The 17,999-nt window shown below is 51.4% G+C and overlaps 6 protein-coding genes across 6 annotated transcripts; 3 read left to right on the plus strand and 3 right to left on the minus strand.

Moving 5' to 3' along the window:
- Nucleotides 1–19: 19 nt before the first annotated feature.
- Nucleotides 20–1,685, plus strand: BGZ61DRAFT_497406 (uncharacterized protein; the record flags this gene model as incomplete). The annotated part of the gene is made up of 4 exons (XM_046251143.1): nucleotides 20–186; nucleotides 267–773; nucleotides 815–1,298; nucleotides 1,347–1,685. 4 exons carry the CDS (start codon nucleotides 20–22, stop codon nucleotides 1,683–1,685), a joined length of 1,497 nt encoding a protein of 498 aa, XP_046099170.1.
- Nucleotides 1,686–1,760: 75 nt separating this feature from the next.
- On the minus strand, nucleotides 1,761–6,524 carry BGZ61DRAFT_555812 (multidrug/pheromone exporter). The gene is made up of 11 exons (XM_046255634.1): nucleotides 6,235–6,524; nucleotides 5,980–6,164; nucleotides 5,245–5,898; nucleotides 4,900–5,179; nucleotides 4,691–4,837; nucleotides 3,881–4,637; nucleotides 3,651–3,820; nucleotides 3,064–3,593; nucleotides 2,876–2,991; nucleotides 2,629–2,819; nucleotides 1,761–2,552 (listed from the first exon to the last, which is right to left on the minus strand). Exons 1-11 carry the CDS (start codon nucleotides 6,346–6,348, stop codon nucleotides 1,884–1,886), a joined length of 3,813 nt encoding a protein of 1,270 aa, XP_046099171.1. The 5' UTR covers nucleotides 6,349–6,524; the 3' UTR covers nucleotides 1,761–1,883.
- Nucleotides 6,525–6,945: 421 nt separating this feature from the next.
- BGZ61DRAFT_459030 (fungal-specific transcription factor domain-containing protein) lies at nucleotides 6,946–10,074 on the plus strand. The gene is made up of 7 exons (XM_046246836.1): nucleotides 6,946–7,307; nucleotides 7,380–7,403; nucleotides 7,467–7,582; nucleotides 7,658–8,103; nucleotides 8,169–8,461; nucleotides 8,535–8,972; nucleotides 9,027–10,074. The coding sequence occupies exons 1-7, from the start codon at nucleotides 7,176–7,178 to the stop codon at nucleotides 9,714–9,716; spliced, it is 2,139 nt and encodes a 712-aa protein (XP_046099172.1). The 5' UTR covers nucleotides 6,946–7,175; the 3' UTR covers nucleotides 9,717–10,074.
- Nucleotides 10,075–10,576: 502 nt separating this feature from the next.
- Nucleotides 10,577–11,565, plus strand: BGZ61DRAFT_555824 (uncharacterized protein). Its single transcript, XM_046255635.1, has one exon. It carries the CDS (start codon nucleotides 10,796–10,798, stop codon nucleotides 11,465–11,467), a length of 672 nt encoding a protein of 223 aa, XP_046099173.1. The 5' UTR covers nucleotides 10,577–10,795; the 3' UTR covers nucleotides 11,468–11,565.
- A 341-nt stretch (nucleotides 11,566–11,906) lies between these two features.
- Nucleotides 11,907–13,004, minus strand: BGZ61DRAFT_459034 (class I glutamine amidotransferase-like protein). The gene has a single exon (XM_046246837.1). It carries the CDS (start codon nucleotides 12,940–12,942, stop codon nucleotides 12,061–12,063), a length of 882 nt encoding a protein of 293 aa, XP_046099174.1. The 5' UTR covers nucleotides 12,943–13,004; the 3' UTR covers nucleotides 11,907–12,060.
- Nucleotides 13,005–14,998: 1,994 nt separating this feature from the next.
- Nucleotides 14,999–17,991, minus strand: BGZ61DRAFT_555835 (uncharacterized protein; the record flags this gene model as incomplete). The annotated part of the gene is made up of 2 exons (XM_046255636.1): nucleotides 14,999–17,765; nucleotides 17,812–17,991. Coding segments are annotated over 2 exons (2,685 nt in total), but the record flags the coding sequence as incomplete, so codon positions are not given.
- Nucleotides 17,992–17,999: the final 8 nt, after the last annotated feature.

Genomic DNA, 17,999 nt, shown 5'->3' on the forward strand with positions numbered 1-17,999 from the left:
AGTCGCCGAACTGAACACCATGTTCTTCCTTGTCCTCGTGTTGGAGATGGAGTCTCTCTCGGTTACATACACAATCCTTACCGCTCGCTCGGAACTGCCCCACGTCGGCCACATACCAAAAGCCAAGGCAATCATGCCTGCACCAATTGCTCGTCAGCATGTGAGGACAGGGTGTCGGACCTGCAAGTGAGTCCTTGGAGCCCAGGAGACTATGTCCTTGGCTGGCGAAGGAAGACACTGATACCCTTCCCCTTTTTTCTGAGCAGAACCCGAAAAGTGAAATGCGACGAGGCCAAGCCAGCTTGTAAGCGATGCATTTCCTCGCGGCGTGTCTGCGGTGGCTACGACAATGCGACCCTAACATGGTATCGGCCTGCTCAGATTGTTGCTCACGACCAGAGAGAAGGACAAATGTTCCAGTTCTTCACAGAAATAGTCAGCCCCAGTCTCTCGGGCTCAATGGATTCATACTTCTGGACTCACTTGGTTATGCAATTCAGCCATTTTCAGCCCATGGTGCGCCACGCAGTCCTTGCTATCGGTTCACTCTATCAGGACATTTACAAATGCGGCCGCATTCAGCAGAGCACCTTTGCTGTTGATCATTACAACAAGGCATTGAAACTAGCCGCCGTATTAGTGGACAATGAGCAACTGATATTGCTGCTTTGCGTCTTGTTTATCTGTATCGAATACTTGCAAGGCAACATCGACGCTGCCGTTCAGCACGCCCGATATGGAATTGCGATTCTTAACGAGTCATCATGTCCTCCGTGGACCCGAGAGCATCTTTGCCAATCTTCCATCGACTGAGTCTCATTTCCATGTTCGGAAATACCGAGTCCATGTGCATCCCAAAGATGAGGGGGCTGGATCCATCGATGCCAGCAACGTATGCTAGTGTTTCAGAAGCTCAAGCTGCGATCGATAGTCTGACGGCCCAGGTATTGGGTGTCATGCTTGGCAGTTATGATGTCGAAAAGTACAAGCTCGCGATTATGATGGATAAGTGGGATTGCCGAGTACACAAACTAGAGGCTACAACTCCCATCTCGTTGATGGATGGCTACGCTATATGCGGTATGCGCATCAAACATCAAATCGCAAAGATTCATCTTGAGACCCCCAGGCAACACACTGAGCTCTGGTTCGACCAATATCTGAATGCTTTCCAGTACGTCGTAGACTTAGCTGGAAAAGCATCACAGCTTAGGACCCTGATGCAGCGGCAGCACACATCTCAATCTGGGACCCCCTTATTTACTTTTGAGGCATGCTTTTTGCCTCTGCTCTTCTTTGTTACTTTTAAATGCCGCCAGCTGGAAACTCGCCTGGGAGGCCTGTAGTGGATGGCGCAAGTTGGTCTAGTGAAAGAGGGACTATTCGATGCCAGTACCTTATACCAAGTTCTACGCCAACTCATCGAGGTGGAGCATAATATCTCTCTGGATGGGGTCGATCACAATCCTACTTACAACCGAGACCAGCCTCCTGATCGATCTAGGAGTGGAAATCTGCCTCCAGAAGAGAAAAGAATATTTGCTGTCTCTATAAAGCACAAATTAGAGGTTATCTCCAATAAGCAGCAGGACAACCCCAGCTATCGAAGACAAGTTCGCTTCCACATGAGGACTTCTGAGGGTCAAGTGTATGCTCAGAAAGGATACATCAATGGCACCCTGTAACTAAGTATGTATTTTCGTTGCGTAATATTTGAAAAGAAAGAAAACCTGGAACCAGCAGGACCAATAGATAGCCTAGGAAGTCTTGAATGCCAACACCATATTAGCTTGGAAAGAAAAATTCACAGCAACTCTACTCTATCGTGAGGGACCTTATGGTATACCCAAATACAGACATCGTAACAACATGCTGCCACACTGTCAACCTGCGCGGCTCAGGTTCTGTGCTTGACACATTTTGGCATACATGCCGTTCATGCGGATCAGCTCTTCATGGGTTCCAGCTTCCACCACCCGACCACCGTAGAAGACAAAGATGCGGTTTGCCTGACGAATGGTCGAGAGACGATGGGCAACAGCAATGGTGATCCTGTTTCCGGTGGCAGCCCCCGCAATCGCAGACTGGACAATTCGTTCAGACTCCGTGTCGAGCGCACTTGTCGCCTCGTCAAGCAAGATGACGCTAGGTTGCCTGATGAGGGCCCTGGCAATCGCTATGCGCTGCCTCTGACCCCCAGAAAGTTGACTGCCGCTGGTCCCGCAAGGGGTGCTGAGACCTTCGGGGAGAGAAGAGACAAAGTCCCAAGCGTTGGCAGCTCGACAAGCTGATTCGATATCTGCATCGGACACGTTGACTGAATCCGAGCCGTGGGAGATGTTTTCTCTGATGGAACCGGGGAACAGTGATGGTTCTTGCTGTACAAGAGCAACGTGCCGGCGGTATCTAGCCGGACTGAAGGATGCCAAGGAGTGCGAGTCAACGGAGATGGTACCGCTAGTGGGATCATAGAATCGCTCTAGGAGCGAGATCATGGTACTTTTGCCGCATCCTGAGGCGCCAACAAAGGCCACAAAATCGCCGCGCTGGATCTGTTCACTTGTCAGTCATATAGACAGAGGGGTAAGACCAGGCGAATTGCATTGACAATGCTTTTCGAGTACTTACCTTCATCGACACACCATTCAAAACCTTGTTATCGGGGGCGAGAGGGTATGAGAACTGGAGGTCCTTCAACTCGTAGGTTTTGCAGCCATCAAGAGGTCCGGAGACCTTGTTGGCCTCGGTTTCTGCCATGGTTGGCTCCAAGCTGGATAACCAGAAGTAATAGTTGGCCGCTTGGATTCCCCTGGTAAAGCCTTTTGCCATCGGGATTAGCAACACAAAGGGTGGGACAAGACTAAGTTTGACTTACTGCCAGCAAAGCTGAAGAGTGTCCCAGCGGCCATCCCGGAGAAGTAGACACCCATGAAGGCCACCATGAATTGGTAGAAGGTGATTTCGCCATCGTTGACGAGTTTTGACCCCCACCTGAGCATTAAGATACATTAGCAATCACGGACAGAGTTTGCGAGAGACCCAAGGGGAGTATTGGACGCATACCAGAAACCCAGTGCAAGAACGAACTGCTCTACGGCTTGGGTAAAAGCGAACCACAGCATGACGTGGAACAGCGGCGGTGTGCAGCTGTGGATGGCGGCATCGAGCTCGTCTGTGTATCTTTGCAGTACACTGTTCTCAATAGCCAGAGAAGAGACAGTACGAATCGCGAGGACCGTTTCAGAAGCCAATGAAGCGCTCTGCAGGAAAGCTTTACTGATAATGGCGTTCAGACGAGTCTCGAGCTTGATGCGCAACCACCCAGAAAGTAAGAGCGGCGGGAGTCCGACGAAGACTCCAATAACACCAACCTTCCACGCCACTACCAGTGACAGAACGCAGCAAGCCACAACACTGATTGCGGAAATGATGGCGAAGGAGATGTTGATGCCCATCAGTTCCAAGATGGCTTGGGGATTTGAGTCCAGCCGGCTGCTGAGAGCGCCAACAGTATTTTCAGGTCGATCGAAGAAGCGTAGATCCTGTCTAAGAAGCGAGGACATGATGTCTATGCGTACCCTGGTGCTCAGTGTCTGAGAAGGTTATTAGCTGTCTCGCTTCTGAATGGTGCTCAAGTACCAGTGACTCACATTGGCAATGACATTCATTGCCCAGCCAAGGATGTAATAGCACGCTAGGCAACCGAGGGACAAGACAAAAAGCATCAGAGAAAGAAAGTTGGCCTTCGATCTGGGGTCATCGACGCCCAGGATGTCCACAAGCTTTCCGAGTAGCAAGGTTTGCCCAGGGTAAACAGCACCTACGAAAGGGTAAGGTTAGTTGATAGGTCAAAAGAATGCTTTTGGAGGGCGATGCATACCTCCTCCAATACATGCCAAAGCGGCCAAGATGTACCATGCAGTCAGCTCCGGGGTTGTGCGCGCAAGGCGCCAGACACAGCTAAAGAGGCCGCCTCCTTGGTACTTCTCAGGGTCTTCCCGATCAACCAACATTGCAAGCTGCCGTGCTTCCGTTGTACTCCGCTTTTTGAGTGAGGCAACGCGCTCAACAGCAGTAGACTGCATCTTTTCCCTGCCATCGGAGGCCGTATCGCTTTCAGCCGGTAGCTGATTGGAAGGGGAAAGATCCTGCGCCTTGACGAGTCTCGAATAGATGCCGTCTCGCTCGAGAAGCTCCGCGTGAGTTCCCTGCTCGGAAATCTTTCCGTGAGACATGACAACGATATTGTCGGCGCTGCGGATGGTTGATAGTTTGTGGGCTATCACAATGGTCGTGCGATCTCGAGAAACGGTATCAAGAGCACTCTGCACGATGCCCTCGGCGTGTGGATCAAGAGCGCTGGTAGCTTCGTCAAGCAATAAAATTCGAGGCTCCGAGATGACGCTGCGCGCAATGGCAATTCTCTGCTTCTGTCCGCCGGAAAGGAGCCCTCCACGTTCGCCGACACGGGTATGATAACCATCCGGAAGCTCCATGATGAAATCGTGAGCAAAGGCCATCTTGGCAGCACTCACGACTCGAGCCATTTGCTCCTCTTGCGAATCATCCTGCCAAGCAGTCGCCACCAGACCATAGGCAATATTGTCGAATACCGTGCCGTTGAAGAGAACAGGTTCCTAGGACTCCTCTTAGCATTCATGTTTCACACTGACGGAGATAATTTACTCACTTGTTGGACTAGTCGTATGTTCGTACGAAGCCAGGTTAGATTGAGACTGTTGATATCCTGTCCATCCAATTTGATCGCACCGGCAACAGGATTGTACCAGCGCTCAAGGAGGCCAATAATGGTACTTTTCCCGGAGCCACTAGGTCCCTAGACAGATTTCAGCCCAACTATCGCAAACTACGTGTTGTCAGATGTTGGTGTTCACTCACCACCAGTGCTGTAACCTTGCCGGCCGGAATTGACAAAGTAAAATCATCCAGGACTGTCGTGTCAGGACGCGTGGGGTACATGAATTTGACTGCTTCAATCTCAATATTTCCGCTGACTGACTCCGGCTGTAGACCTGAGGAGTCAAAGGCGTCAATCTCAGATTCTCTGTCGATGAGTTTGAAAAGCTCGATGGCAGCAGTCGCGGCACGTCCAAAGGTCAAGAAGTGAGGTGCCATCATCATGATAGTTGAAGCAGCAATGATTACTGAGAAGAGAACACTGTGAAACCGAGAATTAGCACGCGACGTTCCTCAATCTACAGGGTGTCGCGGGGGTGGACCAACGTAAAGACAGTTCCCAGATCTGCCTCACCCCTGGCAATCATGGCGAAGCCTTGCCAGAACGACAAGGCCATTCCCGCGTACATGACGAAGTATTGCCCTCCGAATAATATGCCAACAAACTTGCTCTTCTTTTTGCCGAGTTTCAATGCGTTCCGAAGAAACTCGTCATATTTCGCCAGTGTCTTGGACTGAAGGCTAAAGGCATGGACCGTCCGCATGCCACTGAGGAGGTTGTCGGCGTAGCTCGCGGCGTCTGCGTAGGTTTTGAAGAGCTTGGCGTTGATCGTAGCATCGAAGGCTCCAACTCCGCCAACAAGGAGGACGATAGCTGGAATGATGCTGGCGAGGATCAGAGTGAGCTTCCATTGACTGATGAATGCGATAACGAAGGCTGCTGCAAATGTGGAAATCGATTGGACGAAGAGGCCGAGCTTTTCTGAAATTCCTGATTGGATCAAGAGACCGTTGGAGGTGGCTTGAGTCGAGATTGAGCCAGAAACGCCCTGATCGTAGTAACCGACCTCCTGACTGAGGGCTGCTCGAAGGTACGCGTGCTGAATGTTGCGGACCATGTGGTACGCGACGTATGTCATGAGCGATGCGTACAGATAGATGGTTACGAGACGGACTATCCCAATGTAAACAAAATAGAGCCTGGAAAACAGAGATTCTTGTCAGCTTTAGTATCCAGAAACGGATGCAGGTTTTCCTGGTTGATTTCGAGATGGGGCATACGCTGTTGTGCTCACCGCACTCATGAATCCAGGTGAGACTCCGTCGCTGCTGACATTTCCCAGCAACCTGATGAATTGACCCATCACGACATTGACCATGGCGAGGGCTACCCCTGCTGCAACCGCCGCAACCAAAGAAATCGCTAACAAAGCATACGAGGTCGGGGTTCCGAAAGAAAAGATCCTCTGCGACGCGACGTAGTCAGTGGCTGAGGCCGACTAATGGGCATTGAATACATCTCTCGAGGGTACATACAAAGAATCCTTTGAAAGCAGATGGTTCCTTGACCGTGGGGGCAGTCTTTCCGGCAGTGGAGGCTGCATCGTCCGATCCGCTCTCTTTGTGTCGTTTTTCATCGAGATGCGGCATGATGAATTTGCATGGGTCGAGTAGGTCTTGAAGGCATACGGCGAATGGGCTAAGATGACGAGAGGGTCGCCTGAAGAGAATGGAGATGAGTTAAAGGAGTGTTTGGTTGGCTCAAGGTAGTAATGGGGACTGGTCCTATGGTGGTTGAAGTTAAGGAACGTTTGGCCAGGTCGAGGCCGTTTGAAAGGATTATGAAATGAAATAGAAGAAAGGAGAATACAGGAGCAAGAGCCGAGAGTTCAAATGAATGGTGCGTCACGGAGAAAGCGGAAAAAGTGGCGTTGGTTTCGAAATACAGTGTGTAGACAGGTGACAATGCTGGGAGGCGTCGATTCCATATTTATTGTCTTTAGGTTTTAAAAAAGCGAATGCTCATTTGCTATTATTGCCACAATGGAAACGGACATGATGAAGCACCGCATCCCGTACTTCATCTCGTCCTGCGTGGTAGTAATTGCCGTCACAATAAGACGGGCTGCGGAACCTTGGCGGTCCGCATGTCCGTGGCGAGGAGCCTCATTTCCGACTGCGGGGCCATTTCGGCTCGGCCGACCCGCTCAACGTCCCGCTCAACGTCCTCCTCTTCATTCCAATTCTTCGGGCCTCACCTCGTGAACCGCTTCTGGCCACACTGCAGACTGCAGCCAACGTGACCTTGCTGAAAGCTTCCTGCATAGCGTTGCTCCCTTTCCAGTTGACTGGCTGTCATTCCCTGCCTCCTTTCGCCGGCCGGTACCTCCGGGTTTCCGGGACCCCCACGTCATCAACTCATCATCACCCCGACGCACTCCTACGACTACGGGGCCTGAGCTGCCTTCAACGCGGCCATGGGTTCGTCCACGGCCGAAAGTGCTCCTGACGATCAAGTTTCCCCTGTGTACGACAATACCGGCAGCGGCGACGAAGGGAAGGTCACGGACCTACAAGAACCAGATGCTCCGACAACGGAGAAAGTCGCTGTACGTCGAGCCATTCCGAGCTTGCCTCTCGTTGTCATAAACCTTTGAGATACCGAGGTTGATTTATTCCAGTGTGATAGATGTCGACGACGCAAGGTGATTACACCAACCACCCGCTCCTGCTGCTTCCGCGCATTCTTCTAACCACAATCCACTCAGATCAAATGCGATCGGATCCATCCTTGCAGTCAATGCATTCGAGCACAGTCACGATGTTTGTACCCAATAGCGCAGAAGCGGCCGAAGCGCCAAAGGGTCTTGATATCCAGCATGTAGTAGGTCGCCCTGACATCAGTCGGCTTCTCTCGCATAGGCCAGGAGTGAGAGTTGACAAACCATTCCCTTGCCAGCGAGAGCAGGATCGAGCACATCTCACAAAAGATCGATGACCTCGCCCGATTAATGGAAGGATCAAACAACCCAATCGAAAAAGGCCAATCACATTCCGGGAGAAATCGCAATGAGACCTATCCGGTGGAGAATACCAGACGTTCTCGACCTACGGCAGCAGAGCATCAAGGCATTGACAACTCCTTATTTTCCTATGCCATCTCGGCCACAAAGTTTGTTGAGGAAGCTGTCAAGTTCGATGGTGGCGAGCGAGCTTCGAGTACTGTTCTCGAGATGAGGGCGGCACTCGATACTCTTCAGGCTGTTGTGGACTCGCAAAAGCGACGGAATGTTGCAGATGAAGATGGCCCGCCATTTCCAGGAACTCTTCCACTCGGCTCAACCACGAGAGATCTGCCCGTTCCTCCAATTGACAAGGTCATGGCGTGCCTGAGAATGGCCCAAGGTGCGTATGGCGCCTGTACCCCTTCGCACCTCGTTGGCCTCGGCCGAGAACTGACAATCACAAAGACCACGCCCCTGTCCCAATGTCCTGGCTTGGGGAGCTGAAATCTTTCGGCGACTTCACACTTTGTTTGACCAAGATCTGCTCTCCCGGCCCTGTCACAGATTCGGAGCTCATCATCGCGTACATGGGTCTTTACTGGCTGTTTGGGGAGTGTGCCGCCATGACCTCGAATGAGGCCAAACAGGACCTGAATAGACAAGCTGAGATATGCCAAAGCAGTCTCGAGGTGGTACTTTCGAGCTTGGGATTCCATATCCCAACAACAATCGACTATGTTCTGGCTATGTACCTGGCGGTGAGTTTCCATGGCTCTCTAACCATCAGGTATTTCTCAAGTCTGACTGAATGCATTCTTTGACATCTTCCAGACTCTTTACTGCTTTCAAAAGAATAAAATATTTGCTTGCTGGACCTTCATCTCGAAAGCATCACTCCATGCTCAAGCACTCGGATTGCACAGTAGTGCATCTATGACCGGCGACACAATCGAGGAGCGGCACCGAAAGACTCGGCTGTTCTGGTCCATCTACTCCCTTGAAAGGGGCGTGTCACTCCGTCTGGCACGGCCATCGACAATTCGAGACCACGACATAACGATACCCGAGCCTGAGCCAGAAACTAGCACATCCACTGCTACCACACAGAGTCTATTGGAGTCTGTCAATGCTGCACGTATCTATGGGCTCGTCTACGACGACATCTACAGCCCGAGAGCCCTAGCACAACCGGCGGGGACACGAACCGCGCGTGTTCATGCATTGGCTGCTGAATGGGAGGAGATCTCGACAAGTAAAGCTGAACATTTGGTCTGTGGATGTCCCTTATGTTATTTTCTGGTTTCTATCACTGACAAGGCGAAGACGAAATTGGCAAGATGCTTTGAAGGGCTTCATGAATCTGCAATGATCGAGTTCACCAGGCACGCCAACAAGGCCAGCGACTATGTAATGCTCGCGGCAATACACAGGGGTACACCTGGTCGGACGCGTGCCTCGATATCTGCCGAATGCACCTCCGCCGCCCGAATCGCACTGCAGGGGCATATAGAATGCATCACTCTACTCCTCAACAACGAGCTGCACTCTGTTCTGCTTGAAATGTGGGTCAATGGAGCCCTCTTGCTTCTCCCATTTCTTTCAGTCAATATTGTCTTTTGCAATGTCGTCGAAACGGCCAATCTAGATGACTTGAATAGCCTGAAGGCTCTCGTCCAGGTCATGGAGCGTCTCTCTGAAAAGCCCCACTATGCGAGCTGCGGCAAACAGCTGCGGATCTTCCGAGCCCTGTACAATGTGGCAGCGAGATATGTCGAGGTTAAAGGGGAAGCATATTTTGCTGCTCGATCGGGCAGCGCCGGCCCAGATGTTGGTGAAGGCTCCAACAACATCGGAGGTCTCGGCGATGGCCTTGAGCTCATGCCTGTGCCCCAGGTCCTCGAAAGTCAGGCCTGGGCAGGTCTTGGAGGGATGGAACTCGATCCCTTCGGCACACAATTTAGCAGCTGGTTCGAGGAATCGAATGATGTGATGGACTTCCTCGGGGGAACTTGAAAGGCAGCGTGCCACTTACGGCTCGCGAGCTGCTTATTACACACGGGTGAGAATCTCGCTGAGCCCAAGGAAATATCTTGCCACGTCATCTATGTCCCTAGCGCTTCATAGCAACATTCTTCCTTGAGCAATGACGGCGTTTGGAAGATGCCATCACCACCGGTGCTCAAACGATACGACGCAAAGATCATCAATTCAATTTCGGAAAGGCACATAGGAGCCTCCGGACTCAGAATCGTTTTTTGCTTTTAAACTGGTCACGAGAGAATGATGCGCTGCAAGATTCGTTTCGTGGCTCCGCTCTAGGAATCCCTACGTAGTATTGTAAAGTCCATCTCGCTTAATAACCAAAGGTTACAATGTGCTACAGTATCAAATAAAGAGTGGGATATACATAGACACTCTGGGAAGGCTCCCTTGGCAGATCGTGCCCAGTGGGTCACGGAAGCAGTGGAGTTTAGGACGCGTCAACAACACCTTGCGTCAGAGCCGTATTGAGAGTGGCGGAGATGACGAGATGTTGAGCAATATCAACGAACTTCGTCCCACTTTAAATTCCCTTGCCAAAGGATGCTTCTAATGAATCTATGACCAATGGGCGTTTCGTCCTTGCCCTCTTGGATCCATCGGATCTCGTACTCCATCGGGAATTTGTCAGCTACAGGGTGTTTCAACGCGATTCATTCATCTTAGGGGACTCCGCAAGAAACACAAAACAGCGGAGAAATGCGGGTTTTGCGGTATTCGGTTTCGGTTTCGGTTTCAGTGTCCACAAGATATCCGTGTGGATAGTGTTGGGGCACACACAAAAGGCCCTTGTCAGCCCGTTTGACGCGCGGGATCTTCAAATACCATTCACCCGTGCTTTCATTATTCAACATGAGGGTACTCCTCGTCGGCGGCGCGGGCATGATCCATCATCGGCGGGCATGCCGCCCTCTATCTCCAATCGAAAGGCCATGTGGTCACCATCGCTGGTCGGCGGCGTCCAGAAGCTGTGCCAGTTCTGGCAGCGTTGCCTTTTCTGAAAGGAGATTACCTTGCTAACGACCTCACCTCGGACCATCTAACGTGGTTTAATGTGGTTTGAAGCCATGGTGTTCACTGCTGGGGTCGATGGACGGCATGTTCCTGCTGGTGAGGATGCCGACAAGTACCTCCTCCGTGCCAATGGCGTGGCTCTACCAGCCTTTTCTGAGCTCGCTCGGTCTGCCGGCGTCAAACATTTCGTCCACATTGGGAGCGTCTATCCACACATTTTACCAAACTTAGCCGAGGAGAACACATATATTCGATCTCGGAAAATGGCTGCCCATGGCGTTGCGAAGCTCTCTACACCTACATTCTCCGCCTGCAGCCTCGACCATCTGTTTGTTGTCGGTACAGTGCCTGGCATGAATATCCCCATCTTCGAAGCCAAAGTTCAATACGCGGAAGGGAAGTTCGGGATGCCCGAATTCGCGCCTGTGGGTGGACTCAACTTCATCTCGGCACAGTCCTTATCGGAGGCCATCGAGGGAGCCCTGGAGAATGGGCCGGCAGTTGCCGGGAGAACTATTGTCGTTGGTGATGAGAACCTTACTTATGCCAATTATTTCGAAAAGAACTTCAGGGCTGTCCGGAAAACCGACGTCAATATCCAGGCAAGGGACGAAGAACACCCTATGTTTCCTCGACCAGCTCTTTTTGCGGGTGACAGATTTATTTCTTATGAACCCGACCCAGGAGATGTCAAGATTCTCGGCAGCTAACGGCGGAAGGATATCAATAATGCCGTTGAAGAGATAGTCAAGCAGTATCATGTCGCTGGATGAAACCGTACACATCCGAGGAACACTCCAGGGTCGGTCTGGAAGTATCCCCCTCGCAGGGTGTAAAGTGCCACCGCCTGTGATATCTCAGATGAACCCTCCCATACTGGTCTACTGCTACCCACGATGTGCCTCATGGCCTGACTTTGGCGTGCAGAGCCATACGAGAGAACCGAGCGACAGGAATTGTATAATGACTCGCCTCGAACAAAACAAACTGCGTCCGTTTTTTCGATCCCACCGATTGCCCACTACAAATTTGATCCCTGACACAGATTTCTGGCATCGACGTATTGGAAGAGGTGGCAAGACCTCAGTCAACACAAGACTACGATCACGAACGTAGACAAGTTAAATGACTTTTTACAAAATCAACTTGATTGGCTTGTAGGCGGCTTGGTTTTCAAATAATAGGCAATCTCGAGTTTTTGGCCCGGTGGCTGTCCAATCTTTTCCAACTAGGCTGTCTCCTACCATTGTTCCCCAGAATGCATCACCCAGCATTCAACACCCAGCATCCAACAGACGAGAGATTAGTTGCGCTTGGCCACGTCCTCAAGAAGAACTTGGGCCGCAAGCTTTCCCAGGTTGTTAGAAGCCAGTGGGGAGTCACCCGTGAGGAGATAGCGGTCCCGGTGCGTCTCCCCGGTGATCCCTTTGTTCAGGGTCTCGACACCAAGTTTCCGAAGGCGCTCCCCAACGAGCCACTCCATCTTGCCCGGGATGTAACCAATTTCAATGTTGGCGCCAGCGTCTAAAGAATCGGGGAAGACGACTATCTTGTAGCCTTCATAGATGAACTTGCTACCCTCCGGTTTACCGACGTCGGCCGCAAGCATGCTGGCGGGTCCGTGACAGAGTGAGATGTAGTAGCGTTCATTCGCATGGGCCCAGCGGAGGATGTTGCCGACCGTTACTGAGGAAGGGACACCATTCAACACTCCATGGCCTCCGGGGATGAAGACTCCGATGTATGGGGTGTCTTTCGTGAAGCCGTTGCCCCACACCTCCTCAAGGTGAAGAGGGCTGCGAATCTTTTCTTTGTACTTCTGGTAGATGCCTTTGACAGCTTCGTCTTCCTTCGGAAACGCCCACATCTCCAACTTGACAGGGTCCCCCGACACTGTGGCAATGTCGATGTCGAAACCTGCGGCGTCCAAGTGGACCATCGGGAGAAGCATCTCAACAGGATGGTTACCTGTCGAGAAAAACTCGCCGCCCGCCATCTTGAGATAACGCTCCTGCGTAGCGATCAGGAGAATTTTCCACTTGCCGGATTTGTACGCATTTGGGTAGTTTGCGCCATCAAAGTCCGTCTTGGGCGACGTGTACTGCGTAAGAGAAAATGTCGAGGGGAAAAAGGCATCATCCTCGGCCAGATCGGGGACAGGAGTACGGTCCGACGCTTTTGACATGGTGGTTATGAAATGGTTGATGTTGTGAAAATTGGCAAAGAATTTCTGTGGGTAGGAACTACACTACTCTTAAGTTTTAACCCGGTGACTCGTTGCTCTTTATATAGTTTTGGCTACTGCCCCTGTGAAGAGCTAACGGGGGGATGATGACCAGTCGTCGTATTGTAGGCGGGTCGCAGTTTATTTAGGTGAACCTTATTTTTAGGCTTGGTCATCATCAACTATACATCATATCGGGGTATCTTCCCCTCATTATTACGAGCGTGGGGCTCCAGTGGTTATTCTCGAAGGGGAGGCCAGAAGTATTCAGCCTCTGAAGGCGGCCCGAAAACAGCCCCCTGTCCGTTCAGGGCAAAACAGAGCAAGGACACAGAACTAGAACCCTTCTATCGCGCACACCTACTATCTAGACCTCATGGTACATCCCTAGTCTCCCTACCCTATATGGACCGCCATGGGCTTATCTACTTTGTACTTGTCGCCAATGGCGACATGGGGAAACTAGAGGATACGCTTGGACATCACCTGGTTGTTAGGGTCCGAGATGGAAAGCACCCTATAAGCATCAATACGCCTGACTTAGTGAGGGGAAGCTGAGAGATATCTTTAGTTGTGGCACAGCAGCGAGAGATATGGGGGCAGAGGGCAGCGTGGAGGGTCCGTAGGACGTAGCCGACAGGGGTTGTTTACAGGGGTTTATGTGGCAAAGCCTCTTGAGAAAGAGGGGATTTTACACTACCTGTTTATTTTGACCGGCCGTGCCAATCATACCCTCAGCAGCCCCTTTGCTAAAATCGCAACTGAAGGATAATCACGACGGAGCGGGCCATGGATGAGACCGATTGACGTTTATTCTTGCCGTCTGCCCATGGCAAGCGTCCCAGCTCTCCTTACCGGGTCGCCTAAATATGGCAGGGCCAGCGCCATCAAAGCTCTCATAAGATGAAACGCGTCTGGCCGCTACTAGCGATCCCGGGCTACCAGCATCCCATGGTCCGACAAACATGAGCAAGTATCTATCGCGTTCTCCTCCTCTCTGGAAAGTCTGCTCGTACCGGGCACAGCCGAAAAGGTACTCGCACTCCCGCTGCTGTCGTTCGCGGGCCGCGTCAGGCATGCGGGTGAACTCGTCAATGACCATGGCATCGAGTGTCACATGCCCCCGATTATCCGTCCACAACCCCGCTACATACATCGAGTGAAGTGATTTGCTGTTGAATCGCTGGGCCAGTGGCTCTATGGCGTGGAGACGGTCGCGTGGGAAGGACGTTGTGGCCCTCGAGTACACTTCAGCAAGTGACTACCAGGCCAGGTAGCTCCTGGCGACTCCGTTGCTTTTCACTGTAATTACAGAGGTTAAACATGCCAAAGTTTAATCACAGCTATAGCCGCAACATTTAGCCCATAGGACAGTCACTACTTGTAGTTACTTCGTCAATGAAAGACATATGTGACAATCTTTGATTAGATCATCTATCTGAAAAACCGCCCTCATGCATTATTTATTTAAACATCCCTTTGGCCTTACTAAACAGTTTAGACATGGATGAAACAGACGATCGTTGAACATCGGCCCCTGACTTGTATCCTTGTTTTCTCAACAAAGTTCTGAAATCGACTGTTAGACCCAATTGAGTCTGGTTGGCGTGGTCAACGAGAAACTTGATAAAAGACCCAGAAGTGAATTCCATCATTCCATAGTTTACATGTCGGGTTATCTCAGCCCGTGATAATGACAAACCATTGAACCACTGTTCATTAGGATAAAAGGTCTCGAGGTTAGAGACATCCAACTTGAACTTGACACTTAAATCAGCGCCGTGGAGTATGAAAGCGCGAAGGGCATTCTCCATATATCGGGGTTCTCCAACCACCTCGATAGGCCGGGATGCCCTAGAACCAACCTCTTTAAGATTGATGAAGCGTTCACGATAGACTTGAAACAACGGTACGGCCTGCAAAAAACATGCCCAGGTCGTAGGCATGTTTTCTCCCGGTGAGTAGTTGGGGTCCGCGCCTTGTTGGAGAAGAAACAAGACAAGTTCCGAATTTTCCTTCAAGTACGGTCCCTCGGATATCTCCGATAGCCCCCAGTCGCGGTACTGTTGAATCTGTAGGTTTTGGGCTGGCCAGAGACCGGAGCTAGCATACTGCGGGTCATCCTGCGAAAGGTCCAGGAGAGATTCGTCCGCTGCGTTTGTTCGGGCAACTTGACGAGCTTGAGAAGCTAGATAAGTGGGATCGCCTGAGGCTAGCGCTTTCACGGCCATGTCGTTTGCCTCAAACTCGACCTTTGCGCGAACCCATATGTTGAGGAGCTATGTGACTAGTTTGTTGCCTCCTTGTATTCCCGCTTTTAGTTTGACATAGGATTGCACGCAGGACGTGTAAGGTATAAGTGAAGCCAATCCTGCAAAGCCCAAGGTGTCCAGTCCGCCAAACAGTTGCGTATTGACACCAACTGCAGTCGTTTTGCGTAAAAGCAACAGCCTTGACCAATGACCTTGAATACGACTAACTCTTGTCACGAACGGAAAATCCACGTTGTTGTAGCTGACATCTCTGCCACTCGCGGGGAATACAAAAGATGACGCCGCGTTCCAGTGATGGTCGATAACTGCGTTGGCGGTATAGATCAGTTCGGAACTAAACGGCACTCCTGCCATCTCAGCATCGGCAATATCCTGTAGAAAGGTGGAGACAAGCGTAATGAAATAGTTTCCAGCTTTCATATTGCCATCCAGAATATAGCTCGACCCAACACATGCCAGAAGCTTGATCTGGGACCGCAACAAAACCCGTCGAGGATTGAGGCGGTCAGGGCTCTGGATTTCACTTAGAAATGAAGCCCCCGTCGGTGTTCGAAAAAATTCAACTGCTGATCGATGGATGAATTCGACGCAAGGCGCTGTTATCGGGCTGGGCGGTGGTATTTGGCGCTCTACTTGCTCTGAAAAGGGCCAATCAAAGGGATAGGTCTCGTACACGGCATCACCTTTGCGTTCAGTCAAGGCGAGGACTTTTCTTTCGTCTCGAAAGTATTCCCAGCCGGTATGGTCTTCGAGAATCCTGTCGTTGACCTCCAACAGACCACAACAACGGCTGCGTATCCTTCGCTCGACATCCGCACACTTCCGCCTTCGCGCATCTGCGGTTAGCTCTTGGGCTTGTCCTTGCAAAGGAATTCGCTGATCTTCCTCGGCGAAGGAAACCTGAAGAGCCGGGACAGGGTACGCACGATTGCGACAAGATTCGTACTCAAGAGCTTGAAGGACCATGCTGAATATGTTGCATGCCTGTTGTCGATAGTGCGCAGGGATTTTGTCAAGCATTTGCCTGTAGAGATCTTCGAGGTCTGGTGGCAATTGCCCCAAGCGCTGCCGAAGCTCACCGGGATTATCGCCATTCATCAGCCCTTCAATAAGCGACAAGACAACCAACACAACCCATAAGAATACTCCCGATGACTTTTCGCTCACTTCGTTCAAAAGCTGCACGTATTCGGCGGACTCTTCGTACCCTTGCTGGATAAGTCGACGACCGAGAGTGTCCTCCACGTACGAATGGATGTCGCCGTAAGTTAGATCCTGTAGACGCAGCCCAGAAAAGCGTTGAAAGGACTCGACGCAGGCCGGGATAGGTCTACTAGAGACCACTAGCTTGACGAATGGCGAGGTAGATATCTCGGTGATGAGGAGATCGATCAGGTCCACGCAGCTGCCCGTGTACTCGTCCAGGCCGTCGATGATGAGACAAAGCCGGAATTGTGCGCTTGTGTGACGGACGAGCCTTCGAAACCAGGTAACGAGCTCAGCGAGTGTAGGTTCAGCGATTTCAGGTTGGTGGGAGCGAAGCACCTCGAAATATAGCTCTGACACGACGGCTGGAAGGAGAGCATGCGCCTTCCGGAGGACGTCGTAAAGAAGAGACCGTAAAAGACCCTCCTGGGACTTCTGGAGAGCAATAGGGCCAAGATTCCAGAAAAAGAAGGACGCGACAACGAAGTTCGTATTTCCAGCCCATTCGCGCAGGTGGGTGTCAAGCTCGGGTGCCCTGCATATAAACTTCATCAAAGTTGTCTTACCCGATCCCGGCTTCCCATTCACCCAGTATATCTGCTCGTTGGACTTCAGGAACTCGGAGAAGTTTGCCCACTTGTGCTCTGGATCAGGCGAGCTATGCCATATCCAGTTGAAGGTCTCACTATGCCGGTTCTTGGCCATCTCAAACCTGTCCGAGACGTGGCGGAACCAGAGGCACTTCAAGATGGCGCTGTGGATGCCTGATGGATCTTGAAGTGATGCTTCGTGGTTTCCAGACACTGTAGGAGCGCGCAATGTCAACATCTGCTCCGAGTGTGACACGACACCATCGCTGTCCAGCGTGCCGTCGTATCGTCTTAGTGGTGTGCCTTGCATTTTCTCCGCAATGGCTCTCGTCTCTCCGTTCGACAACGTCACAAGCACAGTGGCGACCTCTCTCTTCGATGTGGCTGATTCTCTCAGTAACGTCTGCTGGGTGAATGCCACAACCTCCATAATCTTGTGGTCGTTGGCTTCCAAGCGTTCTAGGTGGGTGTTTTGCGTGGAGTGGTGCTCCTCTAACTTGGCCTCAAGGCGGCCTAACAGCCGCAGCACAATCTGGTTCTGGCATTTTGCAATGCAGCCTTCGAATTCTCGGATTGTTTCGTTTTTCCAGCTAGTGGAAATCGCCTGCCTAAAACTGTACCATTTCGAGCTGGAGCACCCAGGTTGCAGACCGTCCAAGACCTGGAGCAGCTCCGAGGACAGCCGCAAACATTCTTCGGTAATTTCATCCACCGCCTGCCACGCGTCAGATAAGATTATTACCAATTGCAACTGAACGTACTTGATTATGGTTCTCAATGAGATTATTTGAGACGCCCCCCACTTGCGACAGATGTTTCACGTCATCAGCGAGGCTCCGCAGGCGAGTAGCGCTCCTTTGGAAGTTGGCGATGGTCAGAGGTAATCGGTTGTGGCGAAAGTCACCATAGTCTTTGAGGAGGTTTCGCACAAAGTCAAAGAACTGGATTG

The sequence above is a fragment of the Ilyonectria robusta genome, assembly GCF_021365365.1.
Source record: "Ilyonectria robusta strain PMI_751 chromosome Unknown BGZ61scaffold_22, whole genome shotgun sequence".
Classification (NCBI taxonomy): Eukaryota; Fungi; Ascomycota; class Sordariomycetes; order Hypocreales; family Nectriaceae; genus Ilyonectria; species Ilyonectria robusta.

What these genes read in the sequence shown, in the direction of transcription:
- BGZ61DRAFT_555812 (XM_046255634.1), bottom strand. Translation starts at nt 6,348, where the DNA reads ATGCCGCATCTCGATGAAAAACGACACAAAGAGAGCGGATCGGACGAT. An exon ending in AGTGCGGTGAGCACAACAGC is followed by an intron (nt 5,899 to 5,979) that starts GTATGCCCCATC and finishes TCTGTTTTCCAG; the next exon opens with GCTCTATTTTGTTTACATTG. An exon ending in TTTGGCATGTATTGGAGGAG is followed by an intron (nt 3,821 to 3,880) that starts GTATGCATCGCC and finishes ACCCTTTCGTAG; the next exon opens with GTGCTGTTTACCCTGGGCAA.
- BGZ61DRAFT_459030 (XM_046246836.1), top strand. Translation starts at nt 7,176, where the DNA reads ATGGGTTCGTCCACGGCCGAAAGTGCTCCTGACGATCAAGTTTCCCCT. An exon ending in CGACAACGGAGAAAGTCGCT is followed by an intron (nt 7,308 to 7,379) that starts GTACGTCGAGCC and finishes GATTTATTCCAG; the next exon opens with TGTGATAGATGTCGACGACG. An exon ending in ATAGATGTCGACGACGCAAG is followed by an intron (nt 7,404 to 7,466) that starts GTGATTACACCA and finishes CAATCCACTCAG; the next exon opens with ATCAAATGCGATCGGATCCA.
- BGZ61DRAFT_555824 (XM_046255635.1), top strand. Translation starts at nt 10,796, where the DNA reads ATGTGGTTTGAAGCCATGGTGTTCACTGCTGGGGTCGATGGACGGCAT.
- BGZ61DRAFT_459034 (XM_046246837.1), bottom strand. Translation starts at nt 12,942, where the DNA reads ATGTCAAAAGCGTCGGACCGTACTCCTGTCCCCGATCTGGCCGAGGAT.